The sequence below is a fragment of the Balaenoptera musculus genome, chromosome 3, assembly GCF_009873245.2.
Source record: "Balaenoptera musculus isolate JJ_BM4_2016_0621 chromosome 3, mBalMus1.pri.v3, whole genome shotgun sequence".
Classification (NCBI taxonomy): domain Eukaryota; kingdom Metazoa; phylum Chordata; class Mammalia; order Artiodactyla; family Balaenopteridae; genus Balaenoptera; species Balaenoptera musculus.
Genome location: NC_045787.1, coordinates 167,514,549 through 167,533,060, shown reverse-complemented (window position 1 = coordinate 167,533,060; position 18,512 = coordinate 167,514,549). Strand labels below are relative to the sequence as shown.

Below are 18,512 nucleotides of genomic sequence, written 5' to 3'. Positions count from 1 at the left end.
GCCGGATCATATGGTGATTGTGTTTTTAATTTGTTGAGGAACCTCCATACTGTTTTCCACAGCAGCTGCACCATTTTCCATCCCCACCAGCTGTGCACAGGCTTCCAGTTTCTCCACATTGTCACCGACACTTGTTATTATCTGTTTCTTTGGTAGTTGATCCTGACATCCTGGTTCTTTGACAGTTGACATCCTGACGGGTGTGTGTGGGTTTGTTTTGAGTGGGTCTCTCCTCTCCTCTGCGTGCGGGGTTCAGCCTGCCCCCCGTATCTGTTTCAGGACCACGGGAACTCGTTCACGTACACAGGTAGCGGTGGACGAGACCTTTCCGGTAACAAGCGGACTGCAGAACAGTCTTGTGATCAGAAACTCACCAACACCAACAGGTTTGCAGAATCGAGTGTTCCTGTTTCTTCACCAGCACATGTCTGTCTGCCTTGTCCTCTGGTGGCTTCACAGGGGAGGGGATGGGTCCCGTTTGGGGCTTTGATGTGCAGGAAGTTAGATTCCCATTAAGAGTGTGATGGAACGTAAGGACCACGAATGTCCATCTCTTCCCTACTCTGTCCACCTGTGAGTCATTCAGATGCACTGAAGCAAACTTTTCCCCCAAAAGGCCAGATAATAAACGTATTTGACTTTGCGGGCCGCACGGTCTCTGTGGCAACCACTCAACTCTGCCGTCGTAGCACGTGAGCAGCCACAGAGCACGTGTAAAAGAGTGTGGACGGCTGTGTTCCAGTAGAACTTTATCTGCAACACCACGAGGTGGGCAGGAGTTCGCTGAGCCTCGATTACAGGATGGGGTAAAGCATAAACAGCATCACAGAGCCCAAAGGAAAAGACAGAGATTTGATGACCTAAGTATTATAAATTACACCAATAAAACCCATACGTACAATGAAAAGGCAGGTGACTCCTGGGGGAAAAGTCTGCCACAAACATGACACCTGATGATGGTTATGCCCTTATATGTAAAGAGCTGTGTTGCAAATCAATAAGAAAAACTAACAGAAAAAAGTAAAGGACATGCAAATCATTCTGCCAAGTAACACAGATCTACAGTGGCCATGAAAATTTGTTCACCTTTAGTGATCAAAGAAATACACATTGAAGTAATGTTGAGGTACTACTTATTTACCCTGTAAAGTTGAGGGTAAATAAGTGTTGAATTCTCCAGTGTTGAGAAATGCCAAGTGTTGAGAAATGCCGAATTCTCCAGTGTTGAGAAATGCCAAGGCATAGACTAGCGTTCCACTGTTGGTAGAAATACAAATTGGTATTTCTTACTTTCCAGAAAGCTCTTTGCCTAAATATCTTTTTTAAAAAAAGAGGGAAGGGTTCATTTTCGTGCATGTATTAGTCTAGTAGAATATTTCAATTTCACTAGCCATTTAAAAAATCTCATTTTTGGGACTTCTCTGGTGATCCAGCGGTTAAGACTCCGTGCTTCCACTGCAGGGGGCGCGGGTTCGATCCCTGGTTGGGGAACTAAGATCCCGCATGCCACATGGTGCAGCCAAGAAAAAAAAAAAAAATCTCATTTTTGGAGGAGATTTAACAGTGTGAGGAACTGCTCGTGAGCAGTGATAAAAGTCTGGACTTAAAACTCTAAGAAATCTGTTCTTTAACAACTGCCATCTGCACGGGAGAACAGCTGTGCGGTGGCAGCTCTCTTTCTTGCTCACCTGAGGAAGGTGGCGGCATTACATCAGATGCGGAGCTGACCTCCGGTCCACCGACCCCAGGCCTCTGTGCCCTTTGTCGGGACAGGCCTGCCGGCCCAGCCCGCGTTTGTGTGCCACCTGCTTTCTCCTGGGTGACGTCTTCCCCCACATCGTGTTAGTGTCCTGTGGCTCGAGTAACAAAACACCGCAAACTGGGTGGTTTAGAGCAACAGGAATTTATTCTTGCCTCATTCTGGAGGCCCGGAGTCCAAAGTCAAGGTGCATCGGGGCCGTCCTCCATTTGGAACCTCCAGGGGAGGGTCCTTCCTTGGTGTCCCTTGGCTTGTAGATGGGACACACTCCAGCCCCTGCCTCATGGGGCCCTGTCCCCTGTGTGTCTGTTTTCTTTCTTCTTTTTTAATTTATTTTCTTTTAGTTTTAATTTTTATTTAATTTATTTATTATTTTTTAAAAAATAAATTTATTTATTTTTGGCTGCGTTGGGTCTTCATTGCTGCGCGCAGGCTTTCTCTAGTTGCGGCGAGCGGGGGCTACTCTTCGTTGTGGTGTGCGGGCTTCTCATTGCGGTGGCTTCCCTTGTTGCAGAGCACGGGCTCTAGGTGTGCGGGCTTCAGTAATTGTGGCTCGTGGGCTCAGTAGTGTGGCTTGCAGGCTCTAGAGCGCAGGCTCAGTAGTTGTGGTGCACGGCTTAGTTGCTCTGTGGCATGTGGGATCTTCCCGGACCAGGGCTCGAACCTGTGTCCCCTGAATTGGCAGGCAGATCCTTAACCACTGTGCCACCAGGGAAGTCCTAGTTTTTATTTTTAAAACATTTTCTTCTTTTTTTTTGGGCCATGTCATGGTGCGGCTTGTGGGGTGTGGGATCTTAGTTCCCTGACGTGTGATCGAACCCGGGCCCTCGACAGTGAGAGCGCTGAGTCCTAACCACCAGGGAACTCCCTCAGTTTCCCTTTCCTTATATGGACACCGGTCACTGGGTTCAGGGCCCACCCTAATCCATTCTGACCGCCTCCGAACTTGACTTCATCCGCAAGCACCGTCTTTCCAAAAGAAGGTGACATGTTCACGGGGCCGGGGGCTTGGGACGCGACCCCCTCTCTCTGGGGGACGCAGTCCAGCATTTGGGCCCGGCTCTCCCCACAGGGCGCTGGCTCTGAACTGCTTTGCCCCCATCAACGACCTCAAAGGGGCCGAGGCCAAGGACTGGCGGTCTGGGAAGCCGGTCCGGGTGGTGCGGAACGTCAAGGGCCGCAAGCACAGCAAGTACGCCCCCATCGAGGGCAACCGGTACGACGGCATCTACAAGGTGAGTGGGGGCCCCCGTGCCTGCCCCCCGCCCCTGGCCCCCAGGTCACTGACCCTGCGCTTCTTCCCACAGGTCGTGAGGTACTGGCCCGAGAAGGGCAAGTCCGGCTTCCTGGTGTGGCGATTCCTCCTGCGCAGGGATGACGTCGAGCCGGGGCCCTGGACCAAGGAGGGGAAGGACCGGATCAAGAAGCTGGGGCTGACCATGCAGGTGCGTCCAGGCCTGCGCTTGCAGCTGGAGCTCGCGCCCGGGGCCTGGGGCGGGGAGCGTCTGAGCGGGGAGCCATGCTCTCTGGGGTTTTTCTCATCCCGGACGATTTCCAGGCTGTGAGCTGGTGACACCTAGCTGGCTGTACCATCCCTGTCCTTCAGCCGGTGGATATAGGGGAGGGGTGGCTCGGGCAGGTTTGCGTCTTTGCTTTCGTGATGTTAGAGCTGAGAGCTGGGCTTCCTTGTCTGAGCTGTGTTCCAAGAGCTTATCCGAAAGCAATCTGGAGTCCGGTCTCCTCTCTCTTGGCCAGTCCCCTCCCATCCCATCTTCTCCTCCCCCTCTTCCCTGTCTCTTTTTGTTTTTTTGTGTTTTTTTTTGGCCGCACCTTGCAGCATGCAGGATCTCCCTGACCAGGGATTGAACCTGTGCCCCCTTCATTGAAAGGCGGAGTCTTAACCACTGGACCGCCAGGGAAGTCCCCCATCTCTCTTTCTCCTCTCTGTCCATCACCCCTCCCTACCCCAAAAGCAGACAAACCAATAAAACTGGTCTAAATATAGAATAGAGCAAGGTCTAAATGTAAAGATAAGGTGGACGGATCCTCCGGAACAATCACTCACCTCTTTATAGCAGCAGAATCCTCCGTCTCCAAGAGTTCACCCCGTACCTGCAGAATACGGCTTTTTTGCACTATAATTATGGTGTTTTCTGTTCCTCCTGGTGATCCGCTTTCCAACTGATAAGTCGTGGTGGGACTATTTAAGGAATCTTAATTGCTGTTGAGAGTCTGATAGCACCTACCCTCCCAGGAGGCCACAAAGAGTTGCCTTTTGAACACAGTGGTTGTTCCACAGGGAATTTTATTTTGTTTTATTTTATTTAGTTATTTATTTTTTCATTTTTTAACATCTTTATTGGAGTATAACTGCTTTACAATGGTGTGTTAGTTTCTGCTTTATAACAAAGTGAATCAGCTATACATATACATATATCCCCATATCTCCTCCCTCTTGCGTCTCCCTCCCTCCCACCCTCCCTATCCCACCCCTCTAGGTGGACACAAACACAGGGACGTTTAGAAGCGGAGGAACTGGGGAGAGACAGCCGTGGGTCAGGCACGTCACTGGTGGGAGGAGGATTTTTTATTTAGAACTTAAGTCTTCATTGCAAGTTTGTGTTGCTAGAAAAGCTTGAGGGTTTCTTGATGAAACATTGGAGAATCGGATGTGGTTGTAGGTGCCTTAGAACCCCATTTCTAATTAGATGATGCCTGATGGGGCTCAGAGGGGTCCAAGACCCATCAGAATCGGGTTGTGGAGCTAAGGCCCTAGGCCAGTGGTGGGTAAACGAAGTCTTCCTGGGGCCCAGCCACGCCCATTCAATCCCACAGGGGCTGGGCCGGCTTTCGTCCCCACAGAGTCCAAAACTTTTACTACCTGGCCCCTGGCTGGAAATGTTTGCCTACTTCTCATCGAAATGGAAAGATACTAAGACTGTCTTGGGAATTCCCTGGCCATCCAGTGGTTAGGACTCGGCGCTTTCACTGCTGAGGCCGAGGGTTCAATCCCAGGTCAGGGAACCAAGATCCTACAAGCCGCGTGGCACGGCCAAAAAAAACCCAAAAAATAAAACAAAAGAAAAAAGACTGTCTTCTTTGCTTGATCTGATGGCGGGCCTCTACCGTGCGTTATCTCACGTTATCTCGCTCACTGCCGCTGTGCCATTAATGCTTGTTCCTGTGAGTTTCTGTGCTTAGTTACTGCTCCAGAGTTAAGTTGGTGGAGGCCTCTGAGCTGAGGCCAAGGGAGCACAGAGTCTGTCTCTGGGGCCTGGCTGGGGACCGGGGAGGGGTGACCGTCCTGTCTTCTCCTCCTCGCAGTACCCAGAAGGCTACCTGGAGGCCCTGGCCAGGAGGGAGAAGGAGAAGGAAAACAGCAAGAGGGCAGCCCTGGAGAAGGAGGAGGACGGGGAGGAGGGCTTCCCGTCCCCCAGGAAGGGCAAGCGGAAAAGCAAGTCGGCTGGTGGGTGTCTCCGCGGCCGTTCTCGTACTCGGAACCCATCCTCGTGTGCGGGGGGGTGGGGGGGCCTCCACCCTCACCCGCCCTGCTCTGTCCCAGGAGGCGACGGGTCCTCGCGAGGGGCACCCAAGAAGACCAAGGTGGAGCCCTACAGCCTCACCACCCAGCAGAGCAACCTCATCAAGGAGGACAAGAGCAACACAAAGCTGTGGACAGAGATCCTGAAGTCGCTCAAGGACGGGCCGGTGAGCCCCCCCTACCCTCCCCCGGGCCTGGCCGGGGCCTCTTTCTTTCCATTGTGATAAAGTAGAGAAGACATGAAACTGACCATCTGAACTATTTAAAGTGCACAGCTCAGTGGCATTAAGCCTGTCGTGCAACCATCCCCACCATTGTCTCCAGCACTTTCTCATCTTCCCAAACTGAAACTCTGTCCCCGTGAAACGCTGACTCCCCAGCCCCTCCCCCACCATCTACCTTCTGTCTCAGTGGATCCGACTCCTCTAGGGACCTCACATGAGTGGAATAGGACAGTGTGTGTCCTTCTGTGTCTGGTTTCTCTCACTGAGCATCATGTCCTCAGGGTCCATCCGTGTTGTGGCAGGTGTCAGACGCTCCTTCCTTTTTAAGGCTGCGTAATATTCCGCTGTGCAGATGGAATTTGTTTATCCATCATCTCTCAGTGGGCACTTGGGTTGCTTCCAGCTTTTGGCTGTTGTGAACAGTGCTGCAGTGACCACAGGTGGGCACGTCTCTGCGGCCCTATCTTCAGTTCTCTTGGGCGTAAACCCAGAAGTGGGATTGCCGGATCATAAAGTCATTCTGTGTTCAAATTTCCGAGGAACCGCCAAACCGGCGCTGTCTTTTCTTTGATCCTCCTGCCTTAGTGGGGTGAGTGACATTGATGGGTCACTGGAAGTGAGTGGCTCAGCGTCCTCTGGCTGCCCCTGCCTGGTGGGGATTGGCTCTCCATGGCTCACGGTCAGGATCAAACCCAGATCCTCTGAGCCCCGGGCGAGCGGCCCGTTACTGCTGACGTCCTCTCCTTCTGGACTCTTCCTCCTGGTCATCCCATTGCACGGCCTCTGCCCTCGTGGGTTTCTCTTTGGGGAAGTACCTTCCACCCCAGCCCTCCTGGCTCAGTCTCCCTCCGGCATGAAATCACTGTGGCTGCCCTAACAAGTGAGCCTTTAGGAGTAAAATCCAAGTGTGGGCAGGGCGGGTCCTTCCGGAGGCTCCAGGGGAACATCGGTTCCCACCTTCTCCAGCTTCTAGTGGCGCTGCATCCCTGGCTCGCGGCCCCTCCTGCATCCTCACAGCCAACAGTGCAACATCTCCCGTCTCTCTCTGCTTCTGACCCTCCCGCCTCCCTCTCATAAGGACCCTGTGATGACGCTGGGCTCCCCGGGGAATCCAGGGTCATCCCTGTCTCAAGGGCCTTAACCCCACCTGTGAAGTCCCCTCTGCCCCGTGAGGTGATATGTCCACAGGTCCCGGGATTCGAACGTGGACATCTTAGGAGGCTGTGATTCAGCCGCCCCACGTCCTTCGGGTCTCTCTGCTGAAAGGTCACCTTCTCCACGGGGGGACTCTGACCGCCCTCCTTCTGGGGCTCCCTGCTGTCCTTTCCCCAGCACTGCTGTGACCTTTCTGTCTCTCACCTGCTTAATCTCTGGTCTTCCCCGCTGGGCCCCATGCTCCAAGAAGGCAGGCGTTTCTCTGTCTCATCCGCCACTGGAGCCCGGGGTCTGAGCAGCGGGCGGCAGGCAGGCGGTGCCGTGTGTCGCAGGGCTGGGCTCTGTGCCGAGAGAAGCGCTGATGGACTGCGGTCTTGATCTCCAGCCTGCGTGTGCTCCGGTGCCAGAGGATGAGATTCGGGCCGGGGCGAGGGCTAAGCAGGGAATCTGGGGGCCCGTCGTGCTCGTTCACTCTGGGGAACCGAGCCTTTGCCGGGCTCATGCACCCTCTCCTCTGCTTCCAGAAATTCCTGAGCAAAGTGGAGGAGGCGTTCCAGTGTATTTGTTGCCAGGAGCTGGTGTTCCGCCCGATCACGACCGTGTGCCAGCACACCGTGTGCAAGGTGAGCGGGCACTGAGGGCCCTGGACGGGAGGTCCTGGAGGGGCGATCGGACCCCTGCTGCCAACCTGGGCTTGCCAGTTTTGCTTCTGCACCTCCTGCCCCCGGCCCTTCGAGGGGCTTGAGGGTCTCTTTTCCGGGCGGCCTGGGTTACAGTAGCACCCCAGCCTTAATCACAGGCGCCCATCACTCGCTCCCTGCTCCCCACCCTCCTGGTGCCCCGGAATCCAACGCAAACTCCTCGCCCAGCCACTGCCCACCCTGCCATCGTCCCGAACCTCCAGCCACACCGGCCCTCTGCTGTGCCTTCAACAGGTTGGCGCCTGCTTTCCTTAGGGGCCACACACTGGTCTGGTCCTCTCCAGCCTCTTAGATGCCTGGAGGTCCGGTGTGGGAGAGGATGGGCTATTGTCCTGGCCTGGGATCTGGTCATACTAAATGATTAAGTGGGCCGGGCTGGAGAGGCATGAGGCGCTTATCCCCTAGAGGAGCAGGGGGGAAGGCTTCCTGGAGGAGGTGGCATTAACCTGCCACCTGAGGCAGGCCTTGGGGCAGCATCCCAGGTAGGCAGAGTGACCTGTGCAGAAGCTTAGACCCATAGGCATGTTGGAGTAGCCAAGGCCTGGTGGGGACAAGGGCAGGGGAGGGGGGCCCGGTGGCGGGGCTGGAGGGCTCCGGCCAGTGGTCAGTCTTAGGAGGGAAACAGTACCCGATCTGATGCTTTTGAAAAGAGATTGGGAGGGACTGAGATTGGGCCAGACCAGGGTCTCTCCCCAAGCATTGCTGACGTTTGGGGCCGGATCGTTCTCTGTCGTGGGGTGAATGACACCAGAGTGAACACACCAGGGGATGTCCTGGGTGCTGGGGGGCTGAGCAGCATCCGAGGCCCCTCCCACTCGGTCCCAGGGGTCCCCCAACTTGGGAAGCGCTGGTCTGCATGTATGGTGTCTTTGCAGTGCCTTCTGGCCAGAGTCGGTCAGTAGGAACTCATGGGCAGTGCAGGCACGTAATTTAGAAGGGACTGTCCCTGCCTCCCGGTCACCCTGGGTCTCTGAGCTGCTCTCTCGCCTCGGGGCCGTCTCGGTCCAGGGCGTCGGGTCACTTATCAGACCAGGGGAGGGACTCTGAGAACATGGGCACTTGGGCAGCACTTGTGCCATGTGGCCTGACCGAGGCCCTTCAGCTGTGTGGCCGGGAGAGACGCCCCTGGGTGTCCGAGGCCGTGTGGAGCCCGAGGGGGCTCAGAGGCTTGGCGGAGCGGGGTGAGAACACATCGTCGGGGTCGGCAGTGTGGCTTTGACCCCCGGCTTTGCCCTTTCTGGCCGTGTGACCTTGGAAAGCCTGTGCTGAGCCCCTTTGCCCCGTGGAAAGGGGCATCGCAGCACCCTTCTGGCTCTGAGGTGTACCTGGCCAGCGCGCAGCCGGACACTGAGACGCGGGGCGCATGCGAGGTCAGGCCGAGCGGCTCGGAGTCACCACACCTGCGGCCGCCGTGCCGCCGGTGCGAAGGAGGTGGCCCTGGCGAGTGCGTGTCTGTCCTGGGCATCCTCACGACTGTCGTTCGTCTCCAGTGAGCTCAGCGTCTGAGGGGCTGTGGGGAAATGGCTTTGACCCTCCACCCTTATGTCCCAGCGTTTGATTTTGTTTTTACTCTATTAAAATATTTTTACTGTGGTAATATACAGATAACATAACCTTTACCGTTTTAACTATTTTTTAGGTGCACAGCTCAGTGGCATTAAGTACATTCACATTGTTGTGCAACTGTCCCCACCATCCACCTCCAGAACTTTCTCATCCTCCCAAACTGAAACTCTGTCCCCATGAAACACTCACTCCCCAGCCCCTCCCCCAGCCCCTGGCCCCCAACCATCTACTTCCTGTCTCTGTGGATCTCACTCTCTAGGGACCTTGCATGAGTGGAATCAGACAGTATCTGTCCTTCTGTGTCTGGCTTCTCTCACTGAGCATCGTGTTCAGGCTCATCCATGTTGTCACGTGTGTCAGAACCTCTTTCCTTTTGAAGGCTGAGTCATGTGGCAGTGTGTGGATGGACCACACTGTGTTTAGCCATCATCCGTGGATGGACTCTTGGTGTTTCCACCTCTTGACCATTGTGAATCGTGCAGTGGTCCAGAACCTGATTCTGAACCCAAGTCTTAGTGTGTTGAGCAGAAAGCACTACCTCTTGTGCCTGGGATCAGGCTATAGACTTTATATTGGAAAAGAACACAGGAGTTGGTTTTTTTTGTTTTTGTTTTTTGTCTTTGTTGTATTTTTTTGACTGTGCTGGGTCTTCGTTGCTGTGCTTGCACTTTCTCTAGTTGCGGCGAGCGGGGGCTACTCTTTGTTGTGGTGCACGGGCTTCTCGTTGTGGTGGCTTCTTTTGTTGCAGAGCACGGGCTCTAGGAGCGCGGGCTCAGTAGTTGTGGCTCGCGGGCTTAGCTGCTCCGCGGCGTGTGGGATCTTCCCAGACCAGGACTCGAACCCGTGTACCCTGCATTGACAGGTGGATTTTTAACCACTGGACCACCAGGGAAGTCCAGGAGTTTTTAAAAATAGGGATCAAAAGCAGCCGCCTGCATCCAGCGGTAGCGTGCCGTGGCAGCAGCAGGTTTTCACCAGCTTGGTGTTGCCCCTCACCCAGCTGCCTGGCGCCATCCTTCAGGTGTGTGCGCCTGTGCGGGTGCCTGCTCCCCGTGGCGTCTTCGGCCTGTTGCTCCGACGGGGAGGTAGGGCCCGTCAGCCTCACAGCTCGGGCTCCACCTGGCTCTTCCCCTGGCATCACTGGGTTGACAAGTGGGTTTGAACCCAGAAATCTGGCTCAGCGTCCAGACTCCCTCCTTCCTCCCTCTCCTCCCGTCTTCTCACCGACACATGTTCATTGAGCATCTCCTCTGGGTTGGGTCTTGTGCTTGGTGCCGGGAGATTCAGGGAGACACAGCCCCCATCTTGGGGAGTGTCTGGTGTGTTACACGCCAGCAGGTTAGTCGACAAGATGATTCCAGAAGGCGGAAGGTGCTGTTTTGAAAGCAGACAGGGTGAGGTGAGGCGGGGATGTTCCAGGGGCTTCGAGGAGGGGTCCTCTGAGGAGGGGACTTGAGCCGAGGCACGGGTGACGAGAGAGCCAGGGCATGGACCTGTCAGGTGGTGTGACCTGCAGGTACAGGGGCCTGGTGGCCGGGATGACCTTGGAGTCTTTTTTTTTTTTGGCCACACCGCTCGGCTTGTGGGATCTTAGTTCCCTGACCAAGGATTGAACCCGCGCCCATAGCAGTGAAAGTGCAGAGTCCTAACCACTGGACTGCCAGGGAATTCCCTGGAGACCTTGGAGTCATTGAGCCTGGGGCAGCCGGGCTGGTGATGGGCAGCCAGCAGTGGCAAGTGAGACTGAGGGTCAGGAGGGGCCTCTGGGCTCCCGACACCGCCCCGGGGGGACCGTGGGTGGCCAGGAGCACCTCTCACCACCCGCTCTCCCGCAGGATTGCCTGGACAGGTCCTTCAGGGCCCAGGTGTTCAGCTGCCCGGCCTGCCGCTATGACCTGGGCCGGAGCTACGCCATGCACGTGAACCAGCCACTGCAGGCTGTCCTTAACCAGCTCTTCCCTGGCTACGGGAGCGGACGGTGATCCTCAAGCACTTCTCGCCGGGTGTTTTTTTAAAAAAACATTATCGGGGGGGGGGGGTCTGTGGCCCCCATTTTATTTTTAGTGAGCTTAACTTAAACATGTAGTTTTTCCTCCACTCCCTAAAAAAAAAAAAAGCCTCGTCTTCCCGGTTTGGTCTTTTTTTTTTTTTTTTTTAATCTATAAAACTTTCAGGAATTTGTATTATGGCTCAAAGGAAGAAAGTCGGACTTCTCTGTGTTTTTATTTTGGTTTTAAAAATAAATAAATAAATAAAAAGCCTGCAATTTATCAGCGGAAAAAAAAAACCCTAAAAACAAAAAAACAAACAAAAAAAAATTGTTTTTCTTCTGAGGATGGAATTAGAAACAACTTGGCGTGAAGGCCACTGAAATTCCCAGCATCAGGTTCTCAGCTGTTCTGGCCGCCGACTCGCAAGACGGCGCCGGGCTGCCTAGAACAATCTTTTCAAGGTTGGTGGGCCAGGCCCCCAGAGGTGAAATCCTGCCTGGCGGTGGCCCTGGGTGTGGTGTTGGCCCTGCGTCGCCGGCAGGAAAGTGTTCAAAGGAAAAGCGGAGAGGTCCCGTTGGGCACAGTTGAACCCCCCGCCTCCAAGCCATCCCCCACCGGGCTGCTTCCGCGTCCCCACCGGCCACCCAAGCAGAGAGCTGGGGCCACACCGAAGCTACCTCCGCTGGACTCTTTCCCTCCATGGGGGCCGATGGGCGGCCCAGCGACGTCCCCTCTGGACGCCACGGAAGCAAACGCCTGGGGCCACGTTCAAGTGCCTTTGGTCCCTCCTTCCTTCTTCAACGCGGTGCTCTTTCTCAGCACTGAATTGTTGACAGTGCCAACCGGAATCTCAAACTGTGGTCCTCCAGCGCCTCCCTGGGGACCCCGGGTGAGCGAGTGGGGACGATGGGACTTTTGTCGATCCTCGAAGTTGAATTTTCAACTTGCCAATTGGGAATTACAAGAGGGAAACTTTAAAAAAAAAAACAAAAAAAAACACCTTTTCTAAATGAAATTTTTTTTGTAGTTACTGTACATGTACCGAGAAAGCTAATAACTTAGGGTTTGGTTGTGTTTTTTTTGGGGGGGGGGAGTTTTGTGTTTTTTGGAATGATTTGTTAATGTTTCTAACTTGACCAAAGTTTGCAGCTTATACCTCAACAGAACAGGGATATTTTAAATCACATAACTGCAGACAAACTGGAGCGATATCGTTTTAAAAGTTTCTCTTTTTTTCCTTATTATTAGGTGCTTAATGTATTAGGAATAAATGACGAAATCCTGTGTAGGCTTTTTTTATGAAGTTCAATATTCTCTGTCCAGGTTTTAGATTCTCAGAATAAATGCCTTTTACAGATGCATTTGGTTGTGTCTTCTATTTGCAAAGTGCTTTGTAGCCCACCAGGCACTTTTATAGCTAGTAACACATTTTTTCCTTACAAAAACCCCGGGAGTCAGACTAGGCAGGTGGCATTGTTCCCACTTTGCAGATGAGAAAACTGAGGCCCACAAGGTCCAAGTGACGTGCAGCGGTCCATAGGGGCCAAACCAGGCCTTCTGGCTTGGAGCCAGATGTCACTTAGTGTCACTAAGGTGGGTGGCACTGTCCCCATTTACATTAGAAGAAACAGAGGCTGTTGTGGTCCCCCATTAGGAGACTGGCTCTGCCTTGAGTGGGTGTCAGCAGCCTGAATCATCAACTAAGGAGCTCCTTGACCCCAGGGGGCCCTCTGCAGGCCTGGGGAGATGGGGGTACATGGGGGTGTGGAGGCTGGTGACCTGAAATGCTGTTTCCAGCAGGAGTCAGAGGCCAAGGATGAGGCAAGGTTTTTTTGTTTTTATTTTTTTAATTAATTTTTATTGGAGTATGGTTGCTTTACGATGGCGTGTTAGCCTCCGCTGCACAACAAAATGAATCAGCCACACACATAAAGATATCCCGTCCCTTTTGGATTTTCCTCCCATTTACCACAGTGCATTAGGCAGAGTTCTCTGTGCTATACAGCATGTTCCCATCATTTGTCTATTTTATACATAGTATCAATAGTGTATATGTGTCAATCCCAGTCTCCCAGTTCCTCCCACCCCACCCCTTTCCCCCTTGGGGAAAATGTCTGTTTAGGTCTTCTGCCCATTTTTTGATTGGGTTGTTTGTTTTTTTGATATTGAGCTGTATGAGCTGCTTGTATATTTTGGAGATTAATCCTTTGTCCGTTGCTTTGTTTGCAAATATTTTCTCCCATTCTGAGGGTTGTCTTTTTGTCTCGTTTATGGCTTTTTTTTTGTTGTTTTTTGTTTGTTGTCTTGTTTCTTTCATTCTTTTTTTTGGCCATGCTGCACGGTTTGGCTTGCAGGATCTTAGTTCCCTGACCAGGCATCAAACTCATGCCCCCTGCAATAGAAGTGTGAAGTCCTAACCACTGGACCACCAGGGAATTCCCCAAGGATGAGGCAAGTTTAACAATCAACTCCAGGGAAGGTGATAGTGCTGAGTTCTGCAGATGCCATTACTCACACCAACCTATCACTGGCACCTTGTACGGATGGTTAGACAATGACGTGGGCAGATCTAATTTAAGAAACAGGGATTTCCCTGGCGGTCTGGTGGTTGGGACTTCGCCTTCCAATGCAGGGGCGCGGGTTTGATCCCTGGTCGGGGAACTAAGATCCCGCTTGCCTCGTGGCCAAAAAACCAAAATGTAAAACAGAAGCAATATTGTAGTGAATTCAATAAAGACTTTAAAAATGGTCCATGTCAAAAAAATTCTTAAAAAAAACAAGCACAATAAAGCTCTGCCTCTTTTGGACCTTCAAATATGTCAAGTGTGTCCTTGAAAACATTATGCTAAGTGAAAGAGGGCAATCACACGATCGTATATGATATGATCTCATTCACATGAAATGCTCAACACAGGGATCTGTAGGGACAGAAAGCAGATTAGTGTAGCGATGCTTAGCCAGTAGGGAGGGAGAGGGGGTGAGAGCTAGAGGGTGCGGGGTTCATTTTGGGGAGATGAAAATGTTCTAAATTTGGTGACGATTGCACATACCTGTGGATGTACTAAAATCCTTTGAACTGTACAGTATACGAGTTATATCTCAAAAAAAAATATCAAAGTGTGAACATGAAATAAAAATAGGAAAGATGCCCAGCTATGAGGATCAGAGGAAACTCCATAAATGTCCCCAAGTGGGCCGCACACAGGGGCAGGACACCCTGAGGTGCGTTAATTGTGGAGATTGTGGAATTTTTTTGTTTCTCACATAAAAGTTAAGAACAATGTCATTGTTAAAAATGAGCAAACCCCAGAAAAGTGTATGTGCACTGCTATGCAGAAATAATCACAATGTAAGGTGTATTCATTTCCTGGTAGACTTTTGGTAGTTTTAATTTTTTTATAGCAGTTTTATTGAGATATATTGCACATGCCATAACACCCGCTTAAAGTATACAGTTCAGTGGGTTTTAGTATATTTGCACAGTTGTGCAATCATCACCTCTGTCTAGTTCCAGAATTTCATCCCCCCTCAAAAGAAGCCCGATCCCCATTAGCAGTCACTTCCCACCCCTCCCCAGCCTCTGGCAACCATTAACCTACTTTCTGTCTGGATTTGCCTGTTCTGGATGCTTCATATAAATAAATTCATACAACACATAGTTTTTTTGTGTCTGGCTTCTCTCACTGACCCTGGTGTTTTCAAGGTCCATCCAACGTTGTAGCAAGTGTCAGCACTTCACTCCTTTTTATGGCTGAGTAATATTCCAGGGTGTGGATGGACCACCTTTTAAAATCTACCTGGTTGGTTTTTTTTTTTTTTTTTTTTTTTTGTAAAACTTCCTTCTCTCCCTCCACCCCACGTTATAAAATTAACATAATCCCTTCAGAACATTTGGAAACTGAATATATGAAGAAAAAGCTAAAGCACATAGTCCTGCCCCTGAGAGGGTTAATATTTTTAGGCTTTATTTATACACGTGTGTTGGTACTGCAGCATTCAACCTCAGAACAACTGAGGCATAGACAGGTTAAGTGGCTTACTCGAGGACATGGCAAAGCCATGGTACATATTTGTTTACAGATGTTTCTCCATGTATTTATTACTTTTTAAATATTTACTTATTTATTTGGTTGTGTGGGGTCTTAGTTGCAACAGGCGGGCTCCTTAGTTGTGGCATGCGAACTCTCAGCTGCAGCATGCATGTGGGATCTAGTTCCCTGACCAGGGATCGAACCCAGGCCCCCTGCATTGGGATTGAGGAGTCCTATCCACTGTGCTGCCGGGGAAGTCCCTCCAAGTATTTGTTTTATATACAAATTTAAAGAACGACATTAGGACAGTAGTGTATATACTATTTTGTGCCGGTTTTTCTTTTCTATTCAGTTCATTGATGGGGTAGCCTGCTTTGTCTAGCACCTAAACAAACACATGAGCCATGGTCTGGTGTTTACATTATGTGTCTGTGCTCATAAAAGTGAAACGTATACTACACATGTGTCTAGCAATATCTGCTTGGCATGAAATGGAATGTTAGAATTCCTCCTCCAAATGTATTTGTTTTCTAAAAAATTTTTTTTATTAAAAAAATTAAAAAAAAAATTTTTATGTTTATTTTGGCTGCACCACGTGTCTTGCAGGATCATAGTTCCCTGACCAGGGATTGAAGCCGGGCCACGGCGGCGAAAGTGCCGAGTCCTAACCATTGGACCACCAAGGATATACCCCCCAAATGTATTTCTAAAAATTTAGTTTTTAGAGACATAGGAAGATCTAGGGACTTCCCTGGCAGTCCAGTGGTTAAGACTCTGTGCTTCCACTGCAGGGGGGCACGGGTTCGATCCCTGCTCAGGGAGCTAAGCCGCAAGCCATGTGGTGCAGCCAAAAGATAAAAGTAAAGACATAGGAGGATCTATTTTTCTGTCCATCTCTATCTTTTATGCATCAGACTAGCCCATAAGCAGAAGCTGGAGGGGAGTTTTGGGAAAGCAGAGGAATGTGAAGAACAGTTAGAAACAAGCTGGCCTTGGGTCATCTGAAGGCCAGTGCCAGAGGTCCTCCTGACGTTACTTAGGGACAGATGCCTGTGATTCCCAGCCCCAGCCCTTTGTGAGATCTGCACCTGTCTGCAAAGACTGGAAGATGATTAGTGAGTTGTTCTCAAGTTAATTTGTCCATTTGAAAATTCTGAGACTGAGTCCTTCCTGCTTTGCATAGGACACCTTTTAATTAAATGACAGTGATTATAGTTTTCTTTCCTAACATTTTGTTATGAAAACTCTCAAACGTAGAAAAGTTGAAAGGACTGTATGGTGAACCGTCAAATATACTTCCTGTCTGGATTCTACAATTGTGAAGTTTCTTAACATATAGATGGCATTTTAAAAAGTCCCCCTAAGAACCCTCCTACACTCTTGGTGGGAATGTAAATTGGTGAATTGGTGCACCACTGTGGTGAACAGTATGGAGGTTCCTTAAAAAGCTAAAAATAGAGTTACCATATGATCCAGCAATCCCACTCCTGGGCATATATCCAGAGAAAACTCTAATTGAAAATATACACGCACCCCAATGTTCACAGCAGCACTATTTACAATAGCCGAGACATAGAAGCAACCTAAATGTCCACTGACAGGTGAATGGATAAAGAAGATGTGGTACATATATACAATGAAATGAAAGAATGAAATAATGCCATTTGTAGCAACATGGATGGACCTAGAGATTCTCATACTGAGTGAAGTAAGCCAGACAAAGACAAATATCATATGATATCACTTATATGTGAAATCTAAAATATGATACAAATGAACTTATTTACAAAACAGAAACAGACTCACAGATTTAGAAAACAAATTTATGGTTACCAAAGGGAAAAGGGGGTGGGGGAGGGGTAAATTAGAAGTTTGGGATTAGCAGATACAAGCTATTATATATAAAATAAACAACAAGGTCCTACTGTATAGCACACGAAACTATATTCAATATGCTGTAATAAACCATAATGGAAAAGAATATGAAAACGAATATATATATATATTTATGTATGTATACACATTAAAACAATCATTTCGCTGTACACCAGAAACTAACATAACATTGTAAATCAACTGTACTGGAATTTAAAAAAAAAAAAGGAACTTGAGAAAAAAATTATAAAAAGTCCCCCTAAGCAAAATTGGGAAGCTGACAACCTATTTAGGTCCCCCAATTAAATAAAAAAAAAAATTCCAGAGTCTGTGAAATCCAAACACCTGGAATTCACTGTCTAACGGGGTTAACTAGGAAGTAGAGAAAAAAAAAGGCTTGGGGTAGGGGGATCCCCATACGATTGCACTTTTGAGCCTATATTACTGCTACCAGATTACATTTCTGTCTTTCCCACGGGTTAGGGAGTTCCTTGGGAGCAGTTACTGGTTCCTACTTTTTAAGTTAAATTTTAACTGCTTGAGGGAATATCTGAATATGGCCCCATGACGATGTAAATCACCCTAGAGCAGATTAAACTCCTCACCAACTACACTTTTTACCAAGGTGGATCCCTCCTCTCCACAAAGATTTAGTTTACTCAGTTTGGTGATGGCCTTGTTCTGCGCGTTGCCACAGGTATGGGCTCTTAGAAACCACAGGACAGTTGCTCTGCGTTCCTTTCCATAACGGTATTGTTCAGAATTCTGGACCATTCTGCAGCTCTCCACATGGCTTGTAGGGGAATCATTCCATGACAGTACATGTAGATCTACCCCCTTTTCAATTGCTACATAGTTAAAAGTATTCCAGAGTACCCTGTGCCACAAGCTATTTATATAATCTGGAAACAGTTGTGTACAGCGCTGCAGCCGCATACTTGAACCAGGCAAGCTCCACGCTCCGGACCCTTTCTCAGGGTACAGGACCTCCAGGAATAGAGCGTAGATGCACTCGCCACGTTATTAGGAAATATCGAATTGTCCGATTTACATTCCTGCCGACGAAATGGGGGCGTGCCCAGCCTACTGCCTGGTATGCAATTAATAATCATGATGATGACGATAATGGCAAACCTTAATTAAATGCTCACTTGGCGAAGTCACATGGTCAAAGGCTTTACGTGCCTCCTCTCACCAATTCGCGCAAACTTCCCAGGAGAGGGGCCGACGGTGAGGGGTTGTATCGTCGTCATATCCATTTCACAGGGGAAACTGCGGCCCAGCGAGGTTACTTCTCTGGAGGCCAACCACAGTGAGGGATGTGAGCCCAGCTGAGCTTTGAACCTAAGTCAGGAGGCACCAAACTCCTTGCCTCCCTTACGTTTTAGGGAAGTCGGCGAAGGTCACCTAGCTTTATCCTGAAGGCCTGGCGCCTTTGCAAAGTTTTGTCGATTGCAACGGAAATGAACTTGGAATTTTTTTGGGGGGGGAGGGGGTAGGGGAGGCAGGAGCGCTTGCTGCTTGACTTTTATTTCACCAGTTCTCAGTTCTCCTCCTTTGTAAATTGAGTTACGTTGGAGCTATGTTTCCTAAATCGGGACTTTGCGAATTGGAGAACGCTGAACCCAATTTCCGGCTCTGGGTCTCGAACCCCCTCTCCGAGCCTGCC

General features: G+C 50.3%; 1 protein-coding gene across 4 annotated transcripts in view; it reads left to right on the top strand.

Annotated features, from left to right (window-relative positions):
• Window positions 1-12,298, top strand: part of UHRF1 (ubiquitin like with PHD and ring finger domains 1) — a 32,896-nt gene extending 20,598 nt beyond the window's left edge. For 3 of the 4 annotated variants that reach the window (XM_036849088.1, XM_036849085.1, XM_036849086.1), the window contains exons 11-17: window positions 280-386; window positions 2,832-2,994; window positions 3,067-3,204; window positions 5,084-5,225; window positions 5,322-5,467; window positions 7,204-7,302; window positions 10,782-12,294. In XM_036849088.1, coding sequence (XP_036704983.1) covers window positions 280-386; window positions 2,832-2,994; window positions 3,067-3,204; window positions 5,084-5,225; window positions 5,322-5,467; window positions 7,204-7,302; window positions 10,782-10,928 — 942 coding nt within the window. In that variant the 3' untranslated portion in view covers window positions 10,929-12,294. Of the gene's footprint in view, window positions 1-279; window positions 387-2,831; window positions 2,995-3,066; window positions 3,205-5,083; window positions 5,226-5,321; window positions 5,468-7,203; window positions 7,303-10,781 lie in introns of all 4 variants that reach the window. The other variant, XM_036849087.1, reaches the window with a different exon arrangement.
• Window positions 12,299-18,512: the final 6,214 nt, after the last annotated feature.